This window comes from Calypte anna, chromosome 8 (assembly GCF_003957555.1).
Source record: "Calypte anna isolate BGI_N300 chromosome 8, bCalAnn1_v1.p, whole genome shotgun sequence".
Taxonomy (NCBI): domain Eukaryota; kingdom Metazoa; phylum Chordata; class Aves; order Apodiformes; family Trochilidae; genus Calypte; species Calypte anna.
The window spans coordinates 9,551,963-9,567,846 of record NC_044254.1 but is presented as its reverse complement, the minus strand read 5'-3'; the positions used below and the strand labels follow the sequence as shown (position 1 = coordinate 9,567,846).

Genomic DNA, 15,884 nt, shown 5'->3' with positions numbered 1-15,884 from the left:
GATTGGCCAGCTCCGCCCCGGAAGGGGAATGCGTCACTTCCGCAGAGTCCGCCATCTTGTGGACGGTTGCGGGAGGCAGCGTTCAGCCGGGCAGCCCGCGCTCTGTTCTGGAGTGGTGCGGCCGCTTCTCTGCCTCGCAGGCCGCGTCTCGCCGCCCCGCCACGGGCCCGGAGCCGCCATGGCCAACAACAGCCCCGCTCTTGGCGCCGGTAACTGCCAGGGGCAGCAGGCCGCCCAGCACCAGCCTGGCGCCGTCCCGCCTGCCCAGCAACAGCTGCAGAGCGGAGCCCCCAAGCCGGCGGCCTCAGGCAAGCAGGGCAACGTGCTACCGCTCTGGGGGAATGAGAAGACCATGAATCTGAACCCCATGATCCTCACCAACATTCTCTCGTCGCCCTACTTCAAGGTCCAGCTATATGAGCTCAAGACTTACCATGAAGTGGTGGACGAGATCTACTTCAAGGTGAGCTTGCGGGCCGCGCCCTGGGCGCCGCGGCGTCCTCGGGGCTCTGCTGGCTCCTGTCCCCGGCCTCCCTGCGGCTGGGGATTCTGGATGGGGAGGTTTGGATTGCGGCCTGTGGACTCTGTCGTGCCTTCCTGATCCTTTTCTTACTCTAAGGGATAGGGCCAAATCTCTTTTTTTATCTCTTAATTGGGGGAATCCAAGGTGTTGCTCTCCCGTATAAAAGAAGTGGGTTTCCTTTCGAATTGGATTTACGGAGTTGTAAGTTAGTTTCGGAGTGGGTAATGTGAGCCGGGGCACTGGGGGATGAAATGGCCGTCGAAGGACTGTGCCTTCAGCCGGGGAGCGTAGGGAGGGCACCCCATGGGCACGCCACTTCTAGAGACAAGCATTCCCCGCATCGTAGGAGTTCCCGACATGCCATCTAACTGCACAAAAGGTATGGTGTTGGCCGTAGGTGGTTTCATCAGGAGTTAGCATGGCCTTCTTCCTCAGTTAGACTTTAGGTGCCCTCCTTCCCGACCCCCTCCCCCCCCCCCCCCAATAAAAAACTAGTTCATTTTAGTGCTTCTCCTGGCATTGGATAAGACGCACTAGGGATACAACTGAATTGTATCAGTGCATCCATGTCTCAGTTGTTGTTTCGTTAGCAGGACTGAATCAGTTTTGCAGCGAGGCTTCCATCAAGCCAGTCTCCCAGGTGGAGGTATGCCTGATTAATGCTCATCGACACAGCCACCCTCTTTGTTCTGATAATGAGAGCAAAACTGATAATTCAGGCTCCTGTCTTTAGTCATCTCTATTTTGGTGGTTATTGTAATATTTCTTTCAGTTGAATTGATTCTGCTAGTAATGTTACTTTAGGTTTTAATGTATTTTGGGAAATGAAAAAGAAGTAGCCTTTTGGTCTCCTTTATCCAGGGCAAGTCAAATTACTGAAAGCCACTGGAAAAAATAACTCCGAATAGTATTTTGGTAATTTTTTACATTGTTTGTGCTTATGAAGTCAGTGCTACTGGTTTTCATCCTAATTGCAGCATTTCTCTGCTTGTGCTGTCATTTTGAGCAAACTGTTTAATTCTACTATTTAGATTAACATAGATTATCAACAAAGCTTCTCTTCAGTTAGTTGACCACTTGCTGCATATGAGATTAAGAGAATTCATTCTCACTAACAGAATGGAAAGCAGTATTTTTGTAAGTGATGGCAAGAGCTGAAAAATGTATAGAAGAAACAATTTCACAAAATTTGAGAGCTTACTGGACCTTACATGGAACTTTTCAATTTTTATTGTATTTGTTGTCTTAGTATTAGTAGAGCTCAATTGCAGTGGATCAGGTAGTTCATTTGCTTGCCCTAGTGTTTCATCCCAGAAGTGCCTTAATCTTAAACTGAGGAAGAATTTGGACATATCATTCAACATCTGCTTATTGATCTTATGTAAATAAAATTTTTGTACTGAATTTGATAGGTATTCTGACTCAAAACTGCATGCTAAATAGAGAGAAAACTCAGCCCCTTGCTTACTCCTGAGTAATAGATGTGTAGGAGAATATAACTTGATGGTGAAGATACTTCACTGATAATAAAAAAACCCAGTCTGTTCATGTGTTAAGATTCCTGAAAAAATGCTGAGTTGTTTTTTTTTTTATAGTAAGTGTTACATCCACCCTAGCAGGTATATTTTTGATATATTTTATTTGAGAACCAATATGGGTGGCTTTTTTTAAAATTCTGAAGATGCTGGTGCAGACAGAATTCTCAGGGAGTACCATCTTAAGTCACAAATGACACAGAAGACCGAGACCATTTTTGAAGTTTCAGATTCTGTCTAGATATTAGAATTAATTCACTTGTGGTTCTGGTATCCTGTTTCATTTCTGTATCTGCAAAGTGGGTGACTTTCTTTTTCTTTATCCCTGATATTAGCACCACATGCATGTCCTCAGCTTCATTTGATCTGTGTACTTCCAAAAATTTAAGCATACGTAGCAGTCTTTGTAGGTTCCAAAATTTAAATACTCTATTCTGAAATGAGGATGGTTTTCCGGGCTTCGGGCTTTTTAATTAATATCTGTCTAAACCAGCATGTTTATATTGATTGTGGCCAAAAATGTAGGTAATTAAAAAGTTTGAAGGCTACTGTTGTGATAGTGTGATACTCAACCCTTAGATTATGAAATACTTAGTCATAAAGTATCTGAAAGTACGTGAAGTAGAGCATAAGCATGGATATTTTGTGCTTTTTTTTCTTGAACAAAAAAACTTCAGTATTTTAACTGTAGTATCTTAGTGTGGTAGTTGAAAATGTTTTGCTTTAATCTTGAATCTGGTGGAAACAAGCTACTTAGGATTGATTTAGGATAGGTATTATTTATATTAGGTTTGCATAGACAGCTAAATGTCATGGAGATTGTAACTGTAATTTTCTTTTTTTCCTCCCCACCCTCTCAGGTTACACATGTTGAACCATGGGAAAAGGGGAGCAGAAAAACAGCAGGCCAGACAGGGATGTGTGGAGGGGTAAGTAGAAGTACGTGACTTCTTAAATTTTTCTGTCTGGTAAATAAATTTCTCAAGCATAGCTAAACATGTCTGTATGTTGTCTAAGTATCTAGATCTAAAAATATTTATTAGAAAGAGTTTATATATTCTCCTTAACTTCCAGAGCTGTGGTTGCAAAGCGTGTTACTTTTCCCACATAGCTCTGTTTAAAGATTATGATTTTATCCTGTGTTAGCTGTCATATTCTTTTGTAGATTGTCACAATGTCTTTGTGACTTCCTGCTTTGTCACCTAACTTTTTGTCTTTTAAAGGTGCGTGGTGTTGGAACTGGAGGAATTGTGTCTACTGCCTTTTGTCTGCTCTACAAATTGTTTACACTGAAACTCACTCGTAAGCAAGTGATGGGCCTTATAACTCACACAGACTCTCCATATATTAGGGCTCTTGGATTTATGTATATTAGGTAAGTCTCAGTATAAACAACTATTGACTACTTAAATCTGCAGAAAGCTGTATTAAAACTTTACATTCTTTTTGTACTTAAAGGTACACACAGCCACCTACAGATCTATGGGACTGGTTTGAATCCTTTCTTGATGATGAAGAGGTATGTCGGCAAGGGTAATAATTTGTTTTCTTTTGTTTCTGTTCATGTTACTACTTTAGGTTTAAACACCACTTGATAAGGCTTTCTTTAGATTGTGATGTTATGTTCTTGTAATTTCACTGATTAGTGTAGGAAGCAGGTCTGAGTTGGGACTCAGGTAATTTTTCTTCTGTTTCAAACATTTAACATTTAATTTGTTAGGATGTTACTGTGTCAGATATTACAAAACCACATGAAAGATTTTTATTGGAACAGAATGCAGACATTGGCCTGTGTGAGTGAGGCTTCTGTGTGTTATACAGGAAAAGAATTATTTTAAAGGAGGGTATACTGAGTTCCAGGAGTGCAAAATGTGTGTTTTTCATTTATTGCTGGCAAAGGGAAATTGGTGATTATGTAAGAGTGGGAAGTAGAAACCAACATTCTCTTAGAAAAATTCTACACAAAATCTTTGTGGTTATTCATGTCCTGGAATAACTAAACCCAGGATTTCTTCAGAGGAGAATCAGCCACCACTGCATAAGGTGGCATTGTTACTTCTAACAATCTTAATGACTTTGCTAATGGGGCAGAAAAGAAACTTGATTTGCTAACTGAAGGTCAGTAAAGAGGCCGCATTATGCAGTCAGAGAGGAGAGTATATTGCTACCCTAGTCCTGATCTACCATAAGAAAGAGTAGGAGCTGCTGTGTATGAATATACAGTCTGCTACATACTGTTGCAATTTGTGTTTGTTGAGCAGGTTTAAAATTACATCCTAGATTCAAGAATGGAACAGGAAGTATCACTTGTCCTCTTCAGTGTTGACAGTAGGCATCTTGAAGAAATGTCAAATGTTCTAGTTGCAAAGGATGTCTGAATACTTGTATTAATAGTGTTAATAATACCTCTATCTGACTGCAACGCAGTGTATTTATTTTAAACAGCTTTCATGCTAAGTATCAACACGCTGTGCAAAGGAAACAGCTGTTACTTAAGGTAAACCTATGTTATTGTATGTTTGTACCAAAAACCAAATCCGAATCTTCGCTGCGTCGCTGTGATACCCTCATTGTCCCCCAGGTGGTGCTGGTTAATGCGAACTCATTGCACTGTTGCATTGTAACTTACCAGGAGGACCCGGGTGGCTTCATTTTTTTCAGGGTCCCATAGACAACTTGGTTCCCAGGACAATAAAGTGATCATAAGTGCAACTCATTGTGCAGATCTTAACTGGTTCATTGTTCAAAGCACCTTTTTTAGTTAATATGTTTCAGTTTTTGCAGATATTTACTATCAGCATATATTTGTTTACTGTTGTTTAAAATCTCCCAATATATATTTTGGATTGGTGTTTCATTCTCAGCTGCTTTCAATAGCTTTGTGTTATGTAGGAAACAGTGCTTGGGGATGCTTTTCTTTTAAGTTTCTTACCAGTCCTTGTCAGGCTGAATAGGATGAAGCAAATACATATATATATATATGCACATACATATATATATATGTATGTATGTATGTATATGTATGGAATTACTTAAACATACAGAACTTTTTCTTCCTCCAGTTATTAAATATGTGGAAGCAATTCATCTTTTGTCATGCTGCTGTGAAAAGGTTCCCAGGATACAGTTACTTTTCAAAATGCTTCTTACGTTTATTTTGTTTAATTGTACGTACTCTCCAGGTGCTACGTTTAACTCCTTTTTTTCTTCTTTAGATCTCTGCAGCGATTATATTTGGAAAAACTGTATATCTGAACACTTAAATGTGTGTGAGTGCAAGCAGTTTTACATTTAGATTTTCTCTTCCTGTTTAGATAACAAATCTCACTTTCCTTGTGTGCTTGCACTATAGGTTTGGGACTGACAATAGCTGACTAACATGTCCTGAGCTGTGAGAGGGCATAGCAAGAAGGCCTTCATGCGGTAATGACCCTTTTCAGAGACAATGGTCATCATGGATTATGCGTTTCCAATTATTTGTTCATTTATTTATTTTTTTACATATTTCTAAATTAGAGAACTCACTGCTTCATGGCAGTTGGTTTGCTATTGCTTCCAATTCTGTCAGGATGCCATTTTGTACTAGAGGTTTTTCTATGATCATTTTTAGACAGGCAATGATGTTCTTAATTGATGTAGGCCACAGGGCTGGGTATGAGTATGCAGTTGTACATCCATGGAGTATTAAATGTAGTTTGAGAGGACTTTGTGGCATATAAATACAAGATCATACCATATAACGAGACTGTGTAAGGGGATTTAGCATTAATCTCTTTGGTGACAGTCCCTTACCATGCAGATGGCTGCAGGATTAGTATGTGCCTGCATGCATATATATTAAGTCCCATTTCCTATCTGTAACATACTACCAAATCCAAAGGGTACAGAGTTTGAATTTTTCTAAGGAAATATATTAGAATATGAGACAAACTTCCATAATCATGAGACTTCAAGAGGGCAGTAATGTAGCAGCATTTATTTTAAAAATCAGTAAAGAATATTTTTGACCATCAGGATATTTTTTGCTTGTATTTTGCAGGACCTGGATGTGAAGGCAGGTGGGGGTTGTGTTATGACCATTGGCGAGATGCTTCGCTCCTTCCTCACTAAGCTTGAATGGTTTTCCACGCTGTTTCCAAGAATTCCTGTACCAGTCCAGAAGACCATTGACCAGCAAATTAAAAGCAGACCTAGAAAAATCAAGAAGGATGGCAAGGAGGGAATGGAAGAAATAGACCGTCATGTAGAACGTAGACGTTCAAGGTTGTATACATATTTTAAAAATTGAGTGTTAAAGATTGAATTACTACTACTTATTACTACTTATTACTTATTACTACTATTAGTACTACTTATTACTAGAAACGTATTGTCTTTTCATTGATAGATTTTAAGGCAACAGGCAGAACAGTTTACAGATGCTAATGAATTAAAATAATTATATTCGGTATTTTAAGATTAAATGTAGACTGTGTATGTAAAGTATAAATTGGTTAGTAAGGAGGGTCTCTTAACTTTAAAAGGTTGTATTTCATATTGAGTATCTTTTATTTTAAAAGGTCTCCAAGACGATCCATCAGTCCTAGGAGGTCTCCCAGAAGATCCAGAAGCAGAAGTCATCATCGGGAGGGCCATGGATCATCTAGTTTTGATAGAGAACTAGAAAGAGAAAGAGAACGGCAGAGGTTAGAACGTGAAGCTAAGGAGAGAGAAAAAGAAAGGCGGCGATCTCGAAGTAGCGATCGTGCACTGGATTGGAGGCGAAGCAGAAGCAGGGACAGGTACAGAAGCCGTAGCCGAAGTCGTGAGAGGAAAGGTGATAGAAGAGACAGGGATAGGGAGCGAGAGAAAGAAAATGAACGGAGCCGGAAAAAAGAGAGAGATTATGATAAAGAAAGAGGTTGTGAGAGGGAAAAAGATAGATCTAGAGAAAGGTCAAAAGAAAGGAAAAGTAAGGGTGATATGGAAGACAGAAGACATAAGGATGACAAGGATGACAAGAAACACCGGGATGACAAGAGGGATTCCAAAAAAGAGAGAAAGCATAGTAGAAGTCGAAGCCGAGAAAGAAAGCATAGGAGTAGGAGTCGAAGTAAGAACACAAGTAAGCGTAGCAGAAGCAGGAGCAAAGAGAAATCAAGTAAACATAAAAATGAAAGTAAAGAGAAGTCCAGTAAGCGAAGCAGAAGTAGAAGCAGAGGAAGAACAGATAGTGTTGAGAAGTCCAGAAAACGAGACCAGAGTCCCAGCAAAGAAAAAATTAGAAAGCGTAGCAGAAGCAAAGAACGTTCCCACAAACATGATCACAGTGATAGCAAGGACCATTCAGACAAACATGATCGTCGAAGGAGCCAAAGTACGGAACGAGAGACCCAAGAAAAGCAACATAAAAACAAAGACGAGACTGCGTGAACTCTTTTGGAAGTGGATCACATTGAATCCTATAAATGTTTGATTAAATCCTGCTTATTTTTTCTTAAAGTTGAGATTGTGCAGTAGTTGATGAGCACTCTTCTCCAACCTCCCTCTAGGCTGCAGATTGTCATTTCCTATTTTGTGTAGGGAAGTGCCTTTGTAAACCCATTCAATGCATTGGCGGTTTCAAACCATTTGTTTAGTTTAATTCATAATGCAGATATTATTGTTCTTGCATTTTTATTGTTCAGATGTTTCTGAAATGTACAGTCTGTACATATGTCCTGAAAATGTTTTAATTCCTTTGGCATGGTTGCCATGTTGGTTAAATTTGTATGAGGCAATAAACTGCCACTAATTCTTCTTTCATTTTGTAGATGTGGAATTATCGTTTGTATCCTGAAGTTAGCATGGCTGTGCTTTACATGATAGTATGACTTTTAGGGATGGATCTTGAATGTGTATTATAGCTGAGATATTTATGTGCATACAATGTACATTGAGGGCTGCAGATTTAGAACTAACATTTATGTCCACTGTACCTGCTGTTTTTTCAAAAGCTTTTAAAATGTATTATGTTGTTGATCACCACTTGTGTTAAATTGAGAGTGGACTTTCAAAGAGATAGTGGTTTTGATGCAAAGATTTAGATTATGTTTGGGCTTGTTTAGTAATTCTTTGGAAAGGCTACCTCAAGTGGACGCTGTAAAGGTTGACAGATGAGTACCAGAGCCATCTATGCATTTTTTTTGTTTGAAAAAAATCCATGTAAGCTTCTGTATTTTATTTTTTTAAAACACAATTTACCCATTTGTGGTCTCAATATTTTTAATTAGCAGCTATACTCTGGCATTTATGATAGTCCTGGGCTAATAATGGCATTCAGGATGGGAAGAGAGAGGTAGGAAGAAGATTATTACAAAGAATTTCAGTTTCAAGCTTCCAAAGCATTTTTATAAGTGTAAACATTTAAAATAAGAATAACCTAATAGTGTCCTTTTTTAAGTCATATTTTCTACAAATAGTAAGGATTGCAGTTTGTGCTGAACATTTCATCTGGCAGATAATTTTTTTTTTAACGGGTTGTTAGAAGCAGAAACCAAAATGCATTACAGAAAAAAAATCATACCATTTAAGTCCAAGTCCATTTGATAGATTATTCTCATGACTTGTATACTAAGTGAGGAGAACCATCTGGAATAAACTCTCAATTAATTCCTTTGTACTGGGTGTCAACTTCTCCCTGCATGTTCATTGCTAGTTGAAGAATGGGTTGCTCCACATTTCATTTTCAGACTGACACTTTGAATACAAGATTTTGTGTAATGAGGACCTTTTAAGGAAGATGTAGATAAGAAAGAAATGCAGCAGCCCCAAAATAGGGTAAACGTTGTGTGACATATTGATCATGAAGTGATTTCAAGGTACAAATATTTGTGCCTTTTTTGCTTCTGTATGATGCAGGTCATCTAGGTGTGATACTTAAATACTAGGATTTATTTTTTTTTTAAATCTCCAGGAGAAAACAATGATTAAGTTTTTTACAATACATTTCAATCCATAGGATTCAAAGAAGCAAAAAACCCAGACTCATTTATTTTTCTTCCTCCCTGCTCTTACTCTTTTCTGAATTGTTACTCTTTCCTTTGTAATCATGCTTCTTAGAATTCAAAATCTTTTAATACTGAGGTTCAGATATGTGCTTATACTTTTGTTACATTATTTTAAATCCAATCTTGAAACAGCTTGACCTTCAACAAGTAAAATCTATTGTAGTGTAAAACCAAAATGCTGAGCTGTTAAGGTAATATAGGAGGAGAAAACTTGTATTGCCCATTTAAGAAGAACCCTGATTCTGAGAATGGTCTTTGCAGTCTGCCAGGAGATTGCATGGATTCTGTTGAAACAAAGAGGTCAAATCTGATTTATCTTATTTGCCACCTGGAAGACTTCGCTTAGCCCTGGTAGTTTTTAACCCTCAGCCTGTAAGTTTCTGAAAGAAGTACATTCTAGGGCAGAAAGGCTGCAAGGGCCTGTATTCTGTCAGGAAAAATGGATTACAATTTCCAGTTCCTTTGCTGCTTCTCTGCTACTGTTGATCGGAAATACAGTTAAAGAATTATTTATTTGCAGGCAAAGTCCAAATAATTGAGAACCCTACCTTTGACCTGAAGCGGAAGAGAGCCAACTGATTAGCGAGCATTTTGATACCGCTTATGCAAAAAGCATAAGTACCTTATGCAAAGAGCAGTGTTTTCCAGTATCTCTTACAAGTGCAGTAATTTGAGAACTTTTATTTTTCAGTGAATAGACCTCTCTGACTTAGATTTAATTTGATCTGTATTGTGTATTTGAGCTGGCCATGTAATGGATAGCTCAGTATTCATGACTGTCTAAGACCCATGAAAATTATTTAAACCAATGCACCAATCTTAAGTTATCATTGCAATTTAGGATCATGCAGTTTTTGGATCTGGATCCAGGGACTCTTTTAATTCATTTTTGTCTTTTTTATGCCATTCTATTTTCATGTGACCTTCCTTGAAACCAGAAGGAACAAATCCACAAAACGTCTGCAAAGCAGCTCTGACCAGAATGGTAAGAGCAGTGAAGTCTCTGAAATTTCCTGTGCCTCCGGTACATTAAGTACTTACCAGGACTAATAGCCTAATTTGAGAAATACATCTCTACTTTGTTGTTACTTTTTTTCTTTTGAAGATACTACTCAGTTGAGCACTATTTCAGATTTTCTTAAGTAGCAAACTGGTAACTTTAAGGCAGTTATCAAGGTTTTGGCCCTAGAGATTCATGTGTACCTCCTGCCGCTTAACTGTGCAGGTAATTAGTACACAAAAGGACTTGTATGTATCTGTATATTCTAAACATAACAGGGCTGGTATTTCCATTATCTGTATTGTAAAAGGTAATTTGAATGGCAGGGCTATATATCAGACTACATTAGGGAGGTACATCATGCATATCATGATCTGCCTGGATTTTGAGCGCTTTTCTGTGGAACTACAGGATAGTATCAGAAAAGGCTTAATGAAGTGAAAGAGGCTTTTATTGTAAATAGAGGAGAGGACAAATCAGTTTTGATAATAGGAGCAGAAGAAGGTTTCTGAGATACGGAACTTGAACAAATCAGGTATATTTAGGATAAATACTGCAGGAAAAGTCTGAGTAATACATCATAATCTGAATTATGATTCATAATTTACCTCCTTATCTGAACCAGAATTTTGATCTAGGTATGTTGTTCTGCATTGCTCTTTCCTCTATAAATCATTTTAACAGAATTCAGAACTTAAGACGGCGTTAGTTACAGAAAAGCAACTACCTCGAGAAATGTTTGTTTCACTGTCTTCTTTTGAAGTTGTTTCTTGCTGTTTATATAGCTTATCTAGCAATTTATATGACTATCCTCTTGAAACCCCAGAAGAAATAAGGTAGAATAAGCTGATGTAGCCCACACCTTTTCATACCTTTTTAAAAATAAAAATCAGATGTGCAACCTAGTTTGATTTGTAGTGGGATATGGTGAGGCTATTAAAAATAAGCCTACATTAGATAAAACATTAAATGTGACAGCGTAGACTGTATGATGGTATACGGGCCTCAATATAGATTTTTTTAAAGTGACACATACAAGATGGGAGGGATGAGACAAACCTGAATAACAAATGTATACTCTCTGCATTTTATTTGGAGTCACATAATGCTAAAATGTTTACGAAACACCATGGATTTGGAATGAATGTACAGTGTTCTTGCCCATTCCAACAGAGCTTCCAGAACAGGTTACCAAAACAACATAAAACATAAAAGAGCATGGTGCTTAAAATCACTGATGTGAGGACTAGCTAGCAATGTGAGATGAAGAAAATAACTTTGGTGGCTCGGTGTATGCCTCAATGAAGCTTTTTATTTGAAAAACTGTTCTTTGTGCTTCCTTCCTGGCCAATATACCACAAACCATCTGTGGGTATCAGAACTTTGCATTAGCAAGTAGTCAGATGGTACTAATTAATAAGCATTCAGTTTTGTCCCCTATTTTCTGCCAAGTAGGTTTGCAAAATCTTTATGTGGGGAAAACAGTTGAGTATTTGCTGACAGTGACTACTGGGGAGAAGAAAATGTATTGGAAATTCAGAGCCCTTTGAAGTAAATGGTCTGAATTATGATAATATGCTAATTTTTCTATGGACCTAGGCCCTATGGTTGAAGATAGGGAAAGACAAAACCTGAAAGGGGAGCTAAAAATAGTTGAGAAAGGCAGTAATGGAGAGGAATATGGTGTTTTGACAGTAAGTTTTGACTATTCAAGGTTTGAACCTCAGTGAGCCTGTGGTAGGGCCAGAGCCCATGAACTTTGCAGAGTGTGGGAGACAGGACAACCCAGGACAAAACCAGTTTCATTTAATGGTCCAGTCAAAAAAGAAGTAATGCTAATGGGACTTTTTTACTGTTAAAGTCCTATATGGGGTTGTTGCCTCATTTGACTCATTCAAGTCAAAATGCTGATGAGAAAGTGATCCATTATCCATTAGTGAATTATGTTATTATATTTTAGTTAGCTGTGCCAGATGATAACTGGTTGCTTTCTAAAGCTCCTCGGCATGAGGCAAGTGCCAAGTGATCCTTCTCACACAAAGGTACAGGCATGTTTAAGCAGAGGACATCCAGCAATAGATAGTATCATATGCACACATTGTAATTAAAATAAACCAAAATCATGTAAGCAGGCATAGAACTATTTTAATATTATGCTGCTAAGTATTTTCCACTATATACAATTCCCACATAGCTGTCTCTAAAGGGACACTAACTTGGTGAGTTTCTGTCCTGCTGGTGATCTTGCTATAGCACTGACAGAGAAAGCAGATCCCCAGGGAAGATTAATTAGGGTGCAGGAATTTCCAGAGCTTGTGCAGTGCCACAGTCCAGCCTCCCCTCTGGTGGAGATGATGTATGTAGCTTCTTCATTGTTAGATTGCCAGTGCACATCGATTACAGAAAGCCTCTTTTGAGATCTTTTTAATTTCAGGACTCCAGGGAGCTGAAATGTTGAGTATTAACAGTATTTAAACAGATTTTTTATAAATACTATGCAAGTTTCACATGAAAATTAAATTCCAGTTAGAACTGACAAATTATTTTGGACAAGTGTATGAACCTTAAATGTTTATTCCTGGTGAAAATTTAAAACTTGTGACAGAACTGACAACATAAAGATTTTGCATACAAAACCCGAGATTAATTGGAAATAATTTCCAAAAACTTGGATCATTCAAAAGCTTTCAATGCAATTTTGGTTTTTGATTCTTGTTAACGGTACATTTTTATAGACTTCCAGTATTAGAATTTTTTTTATCAGTTACAGTAACTCAGCACTCAAGTAATGGTTTTCATCCATGAATCACTGCACTCCCTAGCTAATTATTTCTTCTGCTAAGGTAAAGTAAGAATAATCATAATACCTGTTGACAGATACTTAGATGCACATGATGTGTTACTTCCCCTGGCTTCACTGAAAGAATAAACTGTGATGTTGTACTGGGTGTTGCACTGCAGAGCAGACAGGGTGCAACTGCCCTGCTCCAACCATTTCAGCCCCAGGGACAGGAGCCAGGTGACCTGCACAGTGTCACTCCACACAAACAGACCTGAAGTAAATGGGGCAACGAGGTGCTGGGAACAGGCAAGGCAGAAGAGAGAGAAACTTGAATGTGAACTGAAAACTGGCATGACACTGAAACACACGTGAAACACTGGCATGATCCATGTTTCAGGTAGCGATGAGGTTCACATTTTGAAACTCCAAAGCTGACCAGTATTGTGCAAACAGCCTGATAATTGTGAAGTGTTAAACTACACTATGATGTCTACTATATGATGTCACATCATATATAGACATAGAGAAACCTAAAAAACCCCAAACCAACAACATGATCAAAACCCAATTTCGGTCACCCTTGAATTTAGTCAAGTCTTGACAAGAATATTGTTCAGTACCTTATCCAGCATCTATGTGACCTAATTTTCAGATGATAGGCGTTCCATGATAGGCGTTCCAAATCCGTTTGATTTGGAGTAATATTTCCTTTGTTTACTCTTGTAATCTTATAATTACTGTAATAACTGCTGCTTTCTCTCATACTATCATGTTGTGACACTGGCTATTTTTCATAAAACTCCCATACACTTCAGTCTAATTATAAAAAAAAAACAACAAAATCAAACAAAAAATCCATATATGAATACACAACCAGTGTCAACAGTATTCCACAGTAAACAGGATCAAAAGCTTGTTTTGCAGATCATATAAAATATACCCTACAGTAAGTGTCCAGCTAATGTAATCCATCTACAATGATTAAGAATTTGTAAGACTCTTGACAGTGCAGTGTATGTAGGTGTACTATCACTAGAGAATAAATAAATTCGGAGAGCATTTATTGTAATCTTGCATTCCTAATATATTAAACTAGTCAGTATGCACATTTAAGGCAACAGGAGCTGCAGGCACAAAACCAAAGATCGAAGAAAGTATAAAATTTGCTAAAACATTGGAAATTTTTCCACATTTGCATGTGTTCTCTTCTGACCCATTAAAAAATTATGAGGCAAAATCAAAATACCATTTTGAAGATTTATCTGTGTTAGCTGAGAAGCTCTGAAAAGGAAGATGTAAAAAAAATTAGAGATGAAAAGTGAAATATTTGGAAAAAAATATTTTAGTAATGACAACAACTTAAACCACTACATTTTTAACACATTTATTTTACTGATATATATTTGCACAGAAAGGTTATGCAGCAAATTAGATTTGGCACAGGTATGCACATCATTTTGCTTCTTCATTTTCCTCTCTCAGTCTCACTGTTGATCCAGTTCTCCGTTGTTAACAGACTTCAAAAGACCTTGGGTCCTTGTATATTAGTTTATTTTACAGTGGCTTGTAAACTGCAGAAGTGTAAGAGTAACAAAATAGCAATGAAGAGTGGGAAAAAAGTCTGCGGAGGCTTAAGGATTCCATGTACACATCAATATGATCGTATGAAATCGTTTATTAATAATTTGCACTCACTTATATAGAGAAGCCTTGTTTACACAATCATATCATGCAGGTGGCTTTGTATTCCAATTACACATTCCATTCTCACAGAACCACTCTCCTCACATAATTATTTTTCTCTTCTGCTGCCAATTAGTTATCTCTTTTCCATTAGCTCATTTTTAGAAACCTGTAACTAGATCTCAATAACAATTATCCCACTGTAGCCTAAACTGAAGTAAGTCAGGATTGCTCACAATCTGTATATTTCTGAACTGTTTCCCCAACAAAGAAGTGCATGTCTGACGATCTCTACCCCAACTTTTTGTTAAATTTTACGAAGAGTACAATATCATTCTTGAAAATAGTCAAGCAAATGAGCAACACTCACCATTTCCAGGCAGCTGAAAAGCAGTCCAACAAATATTAATGATTTACTTGCTGCACCGCTCATCTTGTCAGAACTTTGCTCCAGCCTCACAAGGGGATGACCTCAGGCCAGGAGTATCGTGGAGCAGTGAGGGGATCGAGGTTTTACTGCCCGGGACGAGGGGAGGTGGTGCCGGGTGAGGCCCTCGCCCCCCTCCTCCCCGCTGTTCTCCCGCCCGCAGGCAGCCCCTGCGGGAGCGGGTCCCAGCGGCACTGGGGTCTCGGGCAGGAAGGGCTGCTGGTTTTCTTTTCCCCCTCTCACAGGATGGAGTTTCTGTATTGCTTATACAAGATTCATTAACTAATGTAAATGTAAATTCGAATTTTGGTGTTCGGTGTTTGCCATTTTTGTCCACTTACAAGGATTTTTTTTTTTTTTTTTTTTCCTGTCAGGAATGATGCCCTCGGCGTGCTCCCCTTTGAAGGGAATACTGCCATGCGACTGGGGACCACTCCCTCACCCTTTGCTGTGTGCTGGAAAGAGAAATTTTCTCTCATTTTTTTCGTACTCACACCCAGCTTCTTCCCGTGTCCATTGACAACACGACTTTACGTTTTCTAACTAGAACTTCTAACTGACGACTCTGGGAGTCGAGAAACGGTATCTCTCAATGAACCCATAGAGTTCTTCGGTGGCTCACACGAACGTAAGGGAGCCTGGGGACCGGTTTTCTGACGGAGCCAGTGTGTTGATCGGAGTTTCACACCCCGAGGGGACACGGGACCACCGCCGGCTGGCCACCTGGTCCTCCCAGCTGCCCGACACGGGTTCGGAGGGCGGCTCCCGGTATCCCGGGCTCACCTGCATACGAGCAACAGGGCGTTCCTTCCCCAGACACTGAGACCTGGTCACTTACTCTTCCGCGGCCGTAGTTTGGGACCCCATCAGCACAGATAAGAGGGGCCGCACGGCTGGCAGAGCTCC

At 38.9% G+C, this 15,884-nt stretch overlaps 1 protein-coding gene and 1 long non-coding RNA gene across 2 annotated transcripts; one reads left to right on the top strand and one right to left on the bottom strand.

Annotated features, from left to right (window-relative positions):
• The first annotated feature begins 49 nt into the window (after window positions 1–49).
• PRPF38B (pre-mRNA processing factor 38B) lies at window positions 50–7,833 on the top strand. Its single transcript, XM_008503324.2, has 6 exons — window positions 50–463; window positions 2,919–2,987; window positions 3,282–3,433; window positions 3,517–3,577; window positions 6,098–6,321; window positions 6,618–7,833. Exons 1-6 carry the CDS (start codon window positions 179–181, stop codon window positions 7,468–7,470), a joined length of 1,644 nt encoding a protein of 547 aa, XP_008501546.2. The 5' UTR covers window positions 50–178; the 3' UTR covers window positions 7,471–7,833.
• Window positions 5,514–15,850, bottom strand: LOC115598643. Its single transcript, XR_003987789.1, has 4 exons — window positions 15,762–15,850; window positions 14,922–15,067; window positions 6,574–6,717; window positions 5,514–6,248 (listed from the first exon to the last, which is right to left on the bottom strand). It is a non-coding gene; the product is annotated as an uncharacterized LOC115598643 (long non-coding RNA).
• Between the last annotated feature and the right edge of the window lie 34 nt (window positions 15,851–15,884).